This window comes from Camarhynchus parvulus, chromosome 9 (genome assembly GCF_901933205.1).
Source record: "Camarhynchus parvulus chromosome 9, STF_HiC, whole genome shotgun sequence".
In the NCBI taxonomy this organism is placed as follows: Eukaryota; Metazoa; Chordata; class Aves; order Passeriformes; family Thraupidae; genus Camarhynchus; species Camarhynchus parvulus.
This window is the reverse complement of record NC_044579.1, coordinates 21,866,080-21,880,083: the sequence shown is the minus strand read 5'-3', so window position 1 is coordinate 21,880,083 and position 14,004 is coordinate 21,866,080. Positions and strand designations below refer to the sequence as shown.

Here is a 14,004-nt window from a genome sequence, read left to right as displayed (position 1 = left end):
TTTGCATGTGTTTTTTTCTGTTATGCAGTATTGGTGCAGTACTTTTAGATCAAAGTTCCAGAGTTAGAAAATGCAAATATAATTTGTAAATTTAGTTCTTTCCATACATGAGCAAATGCCATAGAGGCTGTGAATAATCATGGAGTACTGCCTTCAGAAAAATCACTATTTCTCTGTATCTGTACTAAAACAAATTCATTTTAATCCCTTACTGCATATTTATACAAGGATCTTCTGCATAGGTCAACATAAATGTTTTTGTGCATTATTTGTATTACGTCTGCCCCTTATCTTTTTTCATCCGCACTCAGTGTTTTCATTACTCTCTAAAAGCAATCTTTAGTGTTTTGGGGTTTTTTTCCTAGAAGCCTTGGTATTGCTGGGAATCCACTCCCTCCAGCCCTCACCTGAATCTGACGTTAATCAAGCTGTAGGTGCCATGTCTGGGGCCGTGGGGCAGTTTGGGTGTCTGTGCAAGAAGCCCTGCCTAAGCAAAAGCTGTGCCAGCTTTGCCACAGCCCTGCATCCGTGGGCTTCGTCTGCTCCCAATGCAGCTGAGAACAAAACCAATAATCTTGCTCCCTTTGCGCCTCTGTCTCCTTGTCTCAAATTGGGAAGAGAAGGAATTAAGGCAAAACTGCTCACATAGGCTCCCAGTACATTCAGGCCAGGGACTATATTTCATATTTAAGCTGTTAAAAAATAAAAAGTGGGTATTATTTTCAAACATTTTTATTTTTGCCTGGGATAATTTGATAGCTTAGTTAATAACCATTCAGGATGAGATTCTGCTTCCTTTTTGGTGGAACACCTAATTTAAGCTACTGAAATCATACATATAGCTGCCATTGGTATGTACTGCAATATTATGTTATTATTGCTCTTTTCATAGTGACAGAATTTGAGTTCCTCAAAAGTGGAAACAAATTTTCCACCTAATGAAAATGTTAAGATTTAGTAATACAGTGTGCTGAAGATTCTGATAAACTATCATGTGTGAGGCAAAAAGATAAACTTCTAATGGTTATGTGAAACAAGATTTCAAGATACTGCTTTTGACAAAGCTTATCATTTGGTACATTTGTTTTGATCACCTCAAACTAATTTACATGAATGGTGTGGAAAGTCACTTTGTTAATAAGATTCAGCACTGTATTTCAGTCTGTGAAATAGTAATTAATTCACATAGAAAATCTATTCTATTCTAGTCAAATCTATTCTAGTCAAATCATTCTAGTCAAAACAATAATTTTCAAAGTTTGTATATTTCAAGAAGAAGGGGCTCTATGAAATAAATATTTTAGCTATAAATACTTTCTGTGAAACTGTTATTAAGTCTACTTAGGCTTATAAATTTTAGCCAGTAACAATAGTCTACATTTTCACAACATTATAAAGCTGCTTTACAGCATTCTGTGGTTTATTTCAGTAAAAGATATGGTGATTTTGGTGTCATAAGCCATTCAGGGGTCTCCTTGTTAAGAGGATATGAAGAATTTCCCGCTCTGTTTTGCTAGGACTACTTCCTTTCTTTTCATGAAAGCACTGGCAGAAAGAAACACTGGTCTAACCTCTTCCTTCGGAAAGGGCAAGACCTTCTTTCCTGTCTTTACTAAACCACTTTACAGTTCTGAGTACACAGCATCCGTTTGTCAAAGTCAAATTATTTGAAAAACAGTCTCCACTCAGACAAGTAAATACATCAGAAGAAATAACATTCCTTTTTTGGTTTCCACACTGAGTCTGATTTGCTGACAGCCAAAAGTCATTGTGGCTGTGGGGCAGCTGAATGACTGGCAGGGAGCAGGAGGAGTGTATTTAGAGGACACCGAAAAATCAAGAACAAACATTGCAATTTGCTCTGTTAGCACTAATAGGAAAATCTCCTACTGCTATGAGGGACTTACCCTCTTGTAGATGAAAATGTTCAGTTCTGGTCTGGAAACTGGGAATTGTTCTGCTGCTTCTTTAGGAGCCAGAGTGTCCTCTGGGCTATGACTGACTCTTTGAGCCCTGGTCTTTCCATCACTTACAGTGCTCCTCATCCTGGGGCTCTGCAGCAAGCAGAGACCTCCTCCTTGTCTTTCTCAGAGTTACAGCCTGAAGGAATCTTGGACGTGTAAAATTCTTTTCTTTAAGATTATTATTGCCTATTATTAATATTCCAATGCCTGAGTAACTGTTTTCTGACTTTTATAGACTTTTTATAGCATCCATTATGAAAAGTTAGGCTGTTTTTTATTTCTTCCTTCAGCTTCTCAAGTGAAATATAAGAGCAGTTTAAGATCAGTGCTGTTCTCCTGACCATAACATGAAAACAAACCGAATGTGCAATTCCTCAGGCTTATGTGACAAATTCAAACTTTAGCCTATGGTGTGCTCACTTGATTTGTCTGTGGCATAAGCAAATCTCTCCTACATCTTTACCCTTTCCCTGGCAAGGTAAAAATCTTGCCTGATTTTGTTTGTTCCTGATCTTATGCAAAATTTCTTTATAAAATGTGAGTTGAGTGCTAGGGCTCTCCAAAAAGTAGGGGAAATTGGCCTTTTCCTGAAGGGAATATTCCTGGAGACAAGCAGGGAGTGAAGATGGTTGAGAGAGCAGAAAGCCAGCCTTTAAAAGTGATGGAAAAGACCCTTCCTAGGGTCTGTCAGGCACTGGGTCAAGTTTACTGCAGTCCAGGAAATGGCCCAATGACTTAAAACCAAGCCTGGGGAATGGTTCCCAGTTCTAATGACCCTCTGCACATGAGGAAAGCTGCATGATTTGTTCTGGCATAGTCAATATGAACTTTATCTACTAAAAATTAGGTATACTGTGTGTTACTGTGGTATAATTTTCCTTTTTTAATCTAAAACCCCTTGGTTCTTTCTTCAAGGATCTTTCTTCTCTACTTACTAAACAGTAGATATATAATTTTCCTTTTTTAATCTAAACCCCTTGGTTATTTCTTCAAGGATCTTACTAAACAGAAGATCTAAGCAGAGCTACCTCGTTGATTTAGGGTCCTTCACAATGGTTAGCCTAGAGTGAATTCTTTTTTGTGCAGTTGATGTTCAGTACTGCTCTACTTGAGTGGGGGTGGTTTATTTGAGGGTAGGAGTTTAAGCATTATCTTTAGGCTAAAGTGTTGATGTTGGTTTGGTAACCACAGTAAAGTGCCAGCCTTCATGCATGGCAAATCCCAACTTGTTCCTTAGCTGGGATTTCAGTGCTGTGGGGCCTGGGAGAAGGTAAGGCTGACCACAAAGCTGAGCAAACTGGGCTCCTAGTGAGGGCAGAAACAAACACCTGCTACAGCTGCTCCTGGAATTAGCCCTTTCTGTACCCTCATGAAGTTTGACAGCTTTCTCTGCAGGTACATATGGTTAATTATATAATTTAATCTTAACATCTTTAAAATTTTGTTCACATCACTGGTCTGGTGATGATTGTCGAGGGTGTGATTTTGATGTAGGTCAGGTTATTTAAGGCCAAAGTGCTGCTCTTGCTCTGATGGTGAAAGAAATTTTCAGGCAGAACTCCTCTCTCAGCATATCTAAAGGACAAAATTGACTTGCTTGCACATCTGCCCTGCTAGAGCAAAAGAGACACCAAAGAGAACAGAAGCATTTCAGGCACAGGGCCACTTCCCTTTAACAGGAGGGAAGTGGCCCTGTGCCTGAACTGCTTCTTCCCTGAATGGGTATCAAAGCAGACACAGTCCATTGGGAATTCCCCAAGGTTCTCATTCCTACCCTTTTTCTTCTTTAGCATAAAAATACTTTAAGATTTGCCCGTTTACCTTAAGAGTCTCAAGATCTTTTCAAATAATAAAAAGGTGCAGCAAGGCAGGAGAGTGACCCATACTCTGTGGGGATAAAGGGCAGTAGATGATTTTTCCACGGGTCACTTAAAAAATCTGCATCACAGCAAGAATAGAATCAGAATTCATGATCTTCTGTTCTTATTCTCCCTTTTAGGTTTTAACATCCTACCTAATTCTCCTGAGCAATGCAAACAAATCGTTAGCTTGTCCTGGAGCACACTTTACAAGAGCTCACCCCATGAAGTTCTCCTCTGAGTTCATTATTTCTGATTCAGTTTATCTGAGGACATAGCAAATGGACCCTTTTACAGGGTGAGAAACTTCTTCCATTAAACCAAGATTTATAGGTTCCCACTCTGATCCCTTTATTGCTACACATTCAGGGGCAAAAGCAGACAGAGGAAGGAAGCAAGTTATGTGATTTGGTAGTCTGATAATTTTTGTGCCAGGGGCAGAAGACAGACTTCCTCATGGGTTCTCTGAAAAGATAAGGTCCTGAGTTCATACAAGGCATTTTGGGAGGCAAGGAGTTTGTGTAAGGCTCTTAAAGCTCTGTCAGGAAAGTAGGGACACAAGTGAATTACTTGTCACAAGGTTATGCTGTAGCTTAGCATGGCTGTAATTCACTGTTTCTATCAGTGCCACCCCTTCAGCAGTGCTGGAATTCACAGTGTAAGACTGCTGGACACTGCATAGAGAGGGTATTTAGGACAAGCCTGTCAACAGCCACTTTATTATCATAGACAGAGCAGGAGGCTATTGTAGGTCCTGTTTTCAAAGGAATTGCTGTTTAGTATCATGTTTTTCTTTTGTATTCTCCTGTCATTTTCCTCTTTCCTTAACCTATGCTGGAAAGATCAGGTTATCTATAAAGCCCTTCTGTAGAATAACCTTATTATCCTCACATGCCAGCCCTTTAGCTGACACAGAAATCATCCAGGGCAGTCAGAGAACTGACTAATGATTCAAGACAAGAAGCACCCCAAGAGTTAAAAGTTGGAGAGGGGTCAGAAAAAAGGGAGCCAGTGTGGGCAGTGTAGCAGCAGCCTGTATCACTCAACCTTGGACTTCCTCCAGAAATTTATTTATTTATTATCTTTATTATTTATTTATTATCTTTATCTGTATTTAACAGACAAAGATTCCCCCTGCTGTGCATCCAACACTGCTGGATCAGGCCAAGGGCGCTGCCATGGCTTGCACAAACCTGACACCTCAGAGAGGCACAAGCACCCCTTAATGCAAGAGCACCAGGACAGAGCTCAGCACAGTGAGACGCTTCCATGGCATCCCATGCTCCCAATGCTTCCATGGGCACAGCAGTGCTCTTGCTGCCTTGTCCTTCTCATCCAGAGAAAGATGGGGCAGATTTCCCCAGATTTCACTGCACTTCAGAGACCCTTGCTGAGTTTCAGCTGTAATAGAAATACAAACACATGTGGAAGGTTTAGTTTAGGAGGGTGTTTTCTTGGAGAGCTGAATTTGCATTCAAATCTGTTACCCTAGATAAATGCCCCATTTTTAACTGAATTTCTGCAGGGAGAACTACTTACCAGCACAAAAGTATTTTTTGGAGAATAGGGATACAGGTTTTTTGAGCAACATTTATCTATTGGCTGAGTTGTGAAAAATTGCACAGTGTTTTCATTATGCTAAGAAAAATCATCGTCAATAGTGTAAGTTATACCCACTTTGGGTTTAAGGACGTATTGCAAAGACATCAGGTGGCATTTGGACACATAACAGCAGGGAGCCCTTAGTGTTCTCTGAACTTGGCCTACTTCAGATAAAGCTTTAAAGCCTAAAGCTGTTTGAGTGAGGTTGTTGGGTTATGATATCTACCCAGAGCAGAGGCAGACTTAACATGGGCCATGTTTGATGACCAATTTATGATTCATTTTTATCTGAGTGATATAAAAACCCCCACTAAAACTTTTCTGTGCTGAGAAATGTCATGTCACTTATTGGGGCTACTCCTGAAATCTGTGTTAAGTTTCATCCTGTTTTACAGCCAATCTACTTGTCAGAGAACTAAACCCAACTCCCTAAACGGCTGTAATAAAAAGATGGGATAAATTTGGAGGCTTGGACCTGAAGACTTCAGAGCCAGAATGTCTTGTGCCTGCTCCCAGATTCATTCAGTCTTTATGTTGGAACCCTAAATACTCAATTGTTCTTTAATTATCTGGCTCAGTATAACCAGAGTCTAGAATATCTTTAAAAAATTGCATCTCAGTTGGAAATTCTCTTGACTTCACCATTTCCCATGAAAACCTCATTGTGATTTGACTGCCTTGATAATTACTTGCTCATTATTAGGATAGAACAAAAAGCCTGCAAAATCTGTGAGCTCAATAAAGTCACTTGTTTTGACGTGCCTGATTGTTCTTTGGAGATTGGTAAGGAAGGCAAACAGCACTTTACATCTGTGTAATCAAACCTACAACTGCCAAATTCAATGCTAATCAAATTCTGTCACACTTTATATCAACTCGATGCAAAATGAAAAACAAACGTGTCATGGAAACAGGCTCTGCTTCTTTAATGAATGCATTTCAACCCCATGAAGTCCAAACCCTGGCATTCTTCAGTTCCCCCTGGACTCCCCTCTGCTGTATCTAACAGATATAATCTTATATCTAGCAGAACCTCTCTGTGGCTGCAGCGAGAGGTGATTGCCAGGTAACAGTTCTTAACCCCCCTAAATTGTTGTTCATCTGGCAGTCTTCAACTGTTTATAACAAAACATTTGTTTTCCTCCATGTGTCTAAGGAGTCATCCCCAGTGAACTGCCCCCAAGACAGACAGACATCTGCAACATACTCAGCTAAAATTAAGTAGGTTGGTCTTCTCCATTTGATCTGGTGTGTTTGAAATTTCAGGGAGCAGCTGTAACTGTGTCTGTGCCTATTCCTGTCTGTGCCAAGAACTGATATTGTAAAGTCTTGCTTTCACTGGCAGCGTGATCACTCCCCACTGATGGGCCTGTGGGGTCTCCTGGATGTCCCTGGCTGTGCCCCTTGCTCTGAGCTCAGCCCCAGCTGTGAATGGCACAGGAGGGAATCAACACTCACAATGGCTCAGAGGCTTTTAGGCTTCTTGTGGGAGGGGAAAACCCTGGCCCCAGTGTAGGAGATGCCACTAGGCTGAACCCAATATCATGGGACACTATATTCCTGTGAAGAGGGTGTGTAAGCCTTGTTCTTAAATGCTCCATGTTTTTGTAGTGCCTGTATTTTCAGAGTATTTTAAAAACTTATTCCTGGAAACACTCATATTCCCTTCCATGCTTTTATTTTGGTGGCTGGACAGATGACTTTAAAACAAGAATTATAAATCTCCAAGACGGTAATACCTCCTTGTGCACCAGCATTTCTTAAAAGTGTGGCTTGGGCACAGTGAATACCCTGCATATTTAATGATTTATAGGCAAATACTGTATCACTGCTAATGAGCTAGCAATGTAATTGAAGTGCTTTGTCAAGAATACCAGAGAAGAACTAGTCCAAAGAGGAAGAACACCCAGTATCTGTTCAGGGGTGCTTTGGTTCATTCTGCTTGTTTCTGTCAGGCAAAGCCACAGCACTGAGTTCTTTGTTCTGGCTTCTTGTCTGATCTTTTATATACATTTTAATGAGTGTGTTTCACATTGAAATACATTCACTGATCTGAGCCTGCTTCTTATTTTGCATCTCCTCAGAATTATTAAGACCTACTGGCAGACTTACTATAGGTTTCTAAATTTCAAAGCTCCAGGATTAGTCTTGGTATTTTCACCTTGGAACTTGCTTGTCTTCACAATTCTGTAGTGATATCAGAATGTGAAGCTTCAAACAAAATGTGATTCCTTCTTCTTCTGTAAGCTCTTAAATGATTTTGTCTCCTTTTTAAGGAGATGCTTGCTTTCTTTTATTTTTTAATTCAGCATACCTTTTTCTGTCCAGTTATATTACTGCTGTGTATGTGCTTTTAAAGACAATGTAAGCAGATAAAAATAACAGCATTTTGGCTGAAAAGCCAATATCCCCATAATGCACTATTGATTTACCAAATAATTACCAAATAATTGTCTTGGTAAGTATCAGAAAGGTTGAACTTTAGCTGTCATATATGTGAAAGTTTCTATGTGAAATCTCAAATGTAAAAAAAAAATCTCAAAATTCTGCCCAGAGGAAATTTCCTGTGTAATAGACAAATGAATGAGAGTGGACAAGAATAATTTCCCCTTGGGAACCTTTCTTTGGGGTAAGAAAAAGAGAGGCACTCTGTGCTGTAATGTTAAAAAACAAAACAAAACAAAAGAAAACAAAAAAACAACAAGAAAACAAAAAAACCCAGCAAAACAAAAAACAAAACCACAAAAAAACCAAACTAAACAAACAAACAAAAAACCCCTTCCTACTTCTCTGAAGAAACAGCCTGCTTGGACACCCCTTTCCTGCCAGTACACCAGTGTGTATTTTCTTCACTATATAAAATAGCTCAAGTCTTCTTCATAATGCTCATCCTGCAGAGACTGGAAGTGGGGGATTTCAGGCTTTTAGGTAACAACAGCAGCCTGAAGAAAATCTGCCACTTCATCCCCATCCAACTCCAATCCACACAGAAGTTAAAGTTCAAGTTTGAGCTGCCTTGCCTGCCAAAACCAAGTTGTTTGATACTAAAGCTACAAACACTGTAGAGATGAGTTATCTACCAATTACAACACCTTATCAACAGCTTATCAACTGCTAATCCAATTAGTCTGCCTGGCTCCCTGCTCTGTGGCTTCCTTGGTCCTCCCAGGCTCGAGGCAGGCAGTAATTCACATGCACTGAGAGAGATAACACTGCAGGAAAGACAAGCTCTAAAAATTCTCCTAAAGGAGGATGAGTAAATCACTAACTGTCCCAAGAGTAATTGAGATGCCATGATCACTGGAGCAGGCAGTCTGTAATCACGTTTTATTGACAGCTCCTAAAGATCAGCCTTCCTTCGGAGCTGCCTGGAGTGAAACCAAACCGAGCGTGTCTGCAGGTGCCACACAGAGTGACAGGAGCAGACCTGGCACCAAATGATGCTCCTTGGGTCAGGGACAGCACTCCCAGCCTCTCAGAGAGGGGCTGTGCACAGTTCCCTGCTCACTGCAGGAGTTGCCAGCATGTCCTCAGACACAGCCCAGGGAGTGTGGCAGTTTGTATACAGAGAGCCACCACTCTCAGCTCATCTGCTGCTGTGTTCTTGGGAGGACAAAGGCAGCTGATCTTGTCATAGAACACTTGCAAATACTGTTTTTTTAATAAATAAATATTGGGTTTTAACATTTATTAAGTTAGTGTTTGAGTACTTGAGTAAGATCATTTTTTAAAATCATCTGCTTCCTTGTATACATTTGGTAAGCCATGTTTCATCTCTGGGTTTGCTGTCTCAGCTTTATAAACACCTGAATACAATCCTGGAAAATCAAGAATCTTAAAGACAGCCTGCTACCAGACACAACCCAACAACCCACAAAGACATTCCACTGTACCACAATAAATGGGATCTCAAATACACTTGGCTGAGATGGATAGAGATTCTTTAAACGTGTTAAAACATAAAGTGATTTATTACATATGCAGTTTGTGTGCTGGTACCAATAACCATTTTGCATCCTCTTTTTTGCAGGAGGTGAAGTCACCAAGCCCAGGTTTGCTCAGTATTTCCATGGCAGCCTGGCCAGCCTGACAATACGGCCAGGGAAAATTGAGAGTCAGAAAGTGATTTCCTGTTTGCAGGCCTGCAAGGAAGGTCTCGATATTAATTCTCTTGAGAGTCTTGGCCAAGGAATAAAGGTGAGGGATGAACTGACATCATCTTTGATAAAAATTTAGATCTAATTTATGAAACGGAGAGCCCAAGGTAGAGCACACAGTGCAAATGTGCTCCCAGAAGCAATGTAATTTCCCATAAAATCATGCAAAGAAAAAACAGAACAATAAAAGAGCTGTGACACTGCAAAGAAAAATGCTTCCATTTTTGCAGAGTATGAATTGCCAGGTTGTGTTTTCATGCTTATTTTCTTACTTCTGCAGAAACAGACATGATTCCAAAGATTTATTGAATTTTGATCTCAAGTAGTTTTAAAGCAGTGGAATACATAAGTCCTAATGCAATACCATTCTAAAAGTCGGTGTGTTCAAAGAGGAAAACTTTATGGTACACAAGAAATGAACACAAAAAACCCTAAAGTCACGAAATTAAATTTTTAGATTTGAATGTAAGTCATTATCCATTTTCATTATGCATATGACTACTGGTAATGTAGAGCTTAGAAGATTGGAGAACAATAGACAGGGAAATCCTGTTTCAGTTGACCTAGTGGCTAGATGGGTTTGCATTCATTCAGATAATTCTGAAATTCTGTTCTTTGGATACGTATGTAGGATGTTGGCTACTCCAATGCTCACATAAGCTGCATTGTCAGTTTTCCTTTACTGACACCATTATTTGGTGGCAGTGTTCTTGTTCTCAGTGTAAATGAATTTGTGAAGCTGTTTCCTAGCACACAAATACCACTTCCAAAGGAGCTGAGCTTCCCTTCCAGCCCAGAAAGTTGCTTTGGGTGCAGACAATGGATCCTGAGAAACTGAACAGGGGTGTTATGTCGTGGGGTTTTCAGAGGGGAGGAGGATGCTGCTGTAACACTTCATCTGGAACATGCAGTGGGAGCGCCATGGACAGCATTTTATTAGCCAAACCTTTCTGTTGTACAGACTGACCTGAAATGCACCCCAATAAATGCCTGTCTGGGTGATGAGAGGTTGCAGTGGTGTAGTATAACTGACACATTTTGTGAAAATAACTGTAAAAATGAAAATTGAAAGCGCAAAGGTAAGGAGGAATTTTGCTAGCTCTAACTTTTACATATGAGGAAAGACCCCAAAGAATTATTTTATCATCCTACCAAGGACACCATTAAGAATTTCACATTGCTGCTTGTCACAGCAACAGGACACAGGGGTCGGTTAAAGCTGTTTTTAAAAGGTAGTGCATCCAAGGAGCAGTAGGGATTTCTGGAACCCAGGTGTGTATGCCTAATGGTAAGTTCTTTGCTGGGATTTTCCATTAATTAAAGTGCTATACACTTAGTCCATGGTGCTTAAAAGCATAGTAATTCCTCCACTGTTGCTGCCCTCTGAAACCTGAAAATATTTGAGTCCCCCGCTGTTTCATGGGCACGGGGAAATCCCTCTTCTCCTACCCACTGCTGCTCCAGCATTTGTGATTGGCTTCTTCACTGTACTGGTGGTGCACAGGGGAAAAGGAAGACAAGGGATTGTTTTCTGTCTTTTCATGCTTTTGCAAACCTTTAAAACATCTTCATTTTCTGAAATACAGATGAGACATAATGGGTTTTTTTAAGTTACTGATGTTGCTTTTACTGCGTCAGCAAGCCAACAGTGAGAGCAACAGAAGGAGGCAAAAATGAAAGGAGCAAAGAGAGAGAGATTGTGGAAGGGTTTCTTTGGGGGGCTGACAGAAGGAAGCTCAGCTGAAAGCAGAACAGTTGCCTGACCTTGAAGAGAAAATGAGAGGGAAAGGTATTGTGGTGTTAAAAACAAACAAACACACCTGATCCCAGACAGGCATGTGTGACAGCTGCACAGACAGTGGGTTCTGTGGGGCTGTTTGTGTGGTGCTCTGCAGATTCAGAGTTGGCAGACTGATACTGGAGAGTGTTTTGGGCACTTTGGACCACAGAGATTCACGCTTTAACCACCTAAGGAAGAGCAGTGTAGCAGCAGTTTCTGAGACAGTAGTGTTGGACTGGTTTTGGGCTGCAGCCTAATTTTCAATCTCTGTAACAGCTCTCTGAGACACTGTCTAAACTGTTGCTATTTTTAGCTTTTTTAATGAGAAAGACAAAAATGGCTCAGACTGGGCCTTTCTCTGGTCCCTTTGGCAGCTTTCCAGCTGTTTTGCAGCTGAGCTATTAACTGGCTAGGTAGAGTCTCCTTTTGCTAATTTTATTCTCTACTGTTGCTAGCTTAACAAGAGGAAAAAGAAGTATATGCAGGCTGGGATTCATGTTAGTCCTCCTCTTTGTTAAAAAATACCCTTTAGTTTGTTGTGACCTTCCTGCACAAGCTTTAAACCCAGTCCTCCATGTTCTGTTTGACAAAGGACTCTGCGCTTCCTCCTGTTCTTCACAGACTGTTTGATGTGTTTTGCTTTTTAACCTTTCTGGCTGTAAGGAAGTGTAGGCAGCCTCTGTCTGTATTTTAGCAGAATCTTCACATAATCAATGCCCAGCTTTGGGGAAAGAAAGCCTTTCCAGGAGAGAAAAGTGCTGGCAACAATGTCAAGTGGGTGACACTGGTTCCCTCGGCAATGCAGATGGTTTACTGAACCAATTAACAGATAAAACATGTAATTAGGATTAATTACGGTGAAGGTAAAAATCAGTCATTGGTTGTGTCACAACAGTGACAAAGTTTTTTGGTCATCAAGACTGATTTGTGTTCAGTGCAATGCAGTAGAGAAGGCTTGGGGCTACAAGAGCACAAGAGCAGGCAGTGATTTTGCAGGGTTTGCTAGCCCAAGTGAGCAGCTCCATCTTAAATCAAGACACCCTTATTGATCATCAGACAGGATGGAGAGTCCCCTTTAGTGTGTCTGACATTAATGAAGATGTAGGAGGCAAATGTTGTAACTGTTTTGTTCATTCGTGTTGAAATATATCTCAGAAAGGTAGCCCAGGATAAAAACCACAACAGAAAGCAGCCAAAATATGCTTCTGCATGCTAGGCTGGCTCAAAAGGCAATGCTTTTATATGGGGAATGTGTTTAACCTAAAAGGATTACACAGAAATAATAATCATGGTGGTAAGTTAAGGTTTTGAACCTCTAGAGAGTTCAAAATTAAATAGCATTGGAAATTGCTGCAGAAATGGTATCAGCAAGGTTGATAAGGCTGGGAAAAGAACAGTAAATCTGGATTAATTTTTTAGGTGACTGATACAAGTACATGTTACAGAGAACAGCGTGTGGATTCAGCCAATGATAGCTACGGAGATTTTTTTTTCTTAAATCATTAAAATTTTTACTTACATCTGTGCAACATTCCTTAAACATATATATTATTTTGTACTCTGTAGCTGGTCCCTTAAATACTAATTATTTGTATTTCTCCTAGTATCACTTCAACCCTTCCCAGTCAGCCCTTGTCATGGAAGGAGATGACATTGAGAATATAAATCAAGCCCTCCAAAAGGTCTCATACATCAACTCCAGACAGTTTCCTACTGCAGGAGTACGACGTCTCAAAGTCTCATCTAAAGTCCAGTAAGTTATACTTCAGCTGAATTGAACAGATTAGGAACACTTTTAATGAATTCCTTTTCTCTTTGGCCATGTAAAAAGAATAATTTTGGCTAAATTAAACTGATGAATCATACTGCTTTGTTAATGAACTTTAAAGGGTGAATTTAATTTACTTTTATGCCAAAACCACCATTTAAATGGTGGATTACTCTTGATATTACCTTCTTAAGAAGCTTTTCTTGTTAGTATAATGTACTTGCATTCTCTTTATCGTTTTGGGGCAGGGAAAGCAGGGCTTTGGGGGGAAAACAAGCTGAGTTCTAAGAGCTCTCAGGCAGCCCCACTGGAGCCAGCCCAGCCTGCACATCCCAGGGCTGGCCCAGCTCCTGTGCCAGCATGAAATGAGGCAGAGCTTGTCAGGAGATTCACTTCCTGCACACTGCTGATTCAGGTGAAAATGGAAGCACAGGCACCTTTTGCTCACTGCAAATATTGGAGGGTCCCAAAAAGTTTCCATTAAAATGGAAAATTGAGCCCTTTTAATCACACGTGACAGGATAACCGTGTTGTATTCATTCGCTACCACTTTCTGAATTTCATGTTTGGTTTGCTAAAGTTAGTTGTTATCTAGTAAACTTTTTTAACCCTTTACTGCTCTGTTAAATGTCAGTTAAACATTAAAATATTATTCTGATAGGATAATATTAGGAAAGACTGAGTTTGTCCCTCAGAATGAGTACCTGTGAAGGTGGAAAGGGAGAGGAGGGCCAGAGCTGGCCTGTTTGCACAGTGGTGCAGGAGCATGGCCTCATGTGTGGCAGTGCCTGAGGATGCATTGGACTGACCTGAGAGCCATGAGCTGGGCTTGAGGCATTGCCAGTGCCACACTCCTCTGATGTGCAATGTGTTA

The 14,004-nt window shown here is 40.5% G+C and overlaps 1 protein-coding gene across 1 annotated transcript in view; it reads left to right on the top strand.

Annotated features, from left to right (window-relative positions):
- CLSTN2 (calsyntenin 2) overlaps positions 1-14,004 on the top strand; it is a 198,230-nt gene that overhangs the window by 167,070 nt on the left and 17,156 nt on the right. Inside the window, exons 9-10 of the mRNA XM_030954069.1 lie at positions 9,456-9,622; positions 12,967-13,115. Coding sequence (XP_030809929.1) covers positions 9,456-9,622; positions 12,967-13,115 — 316 coding nt within the window. The remainder of the gene's footprint in view (positions 1-9,455; positions 9,623-12,966; positions 13,116-14,004) is intronic.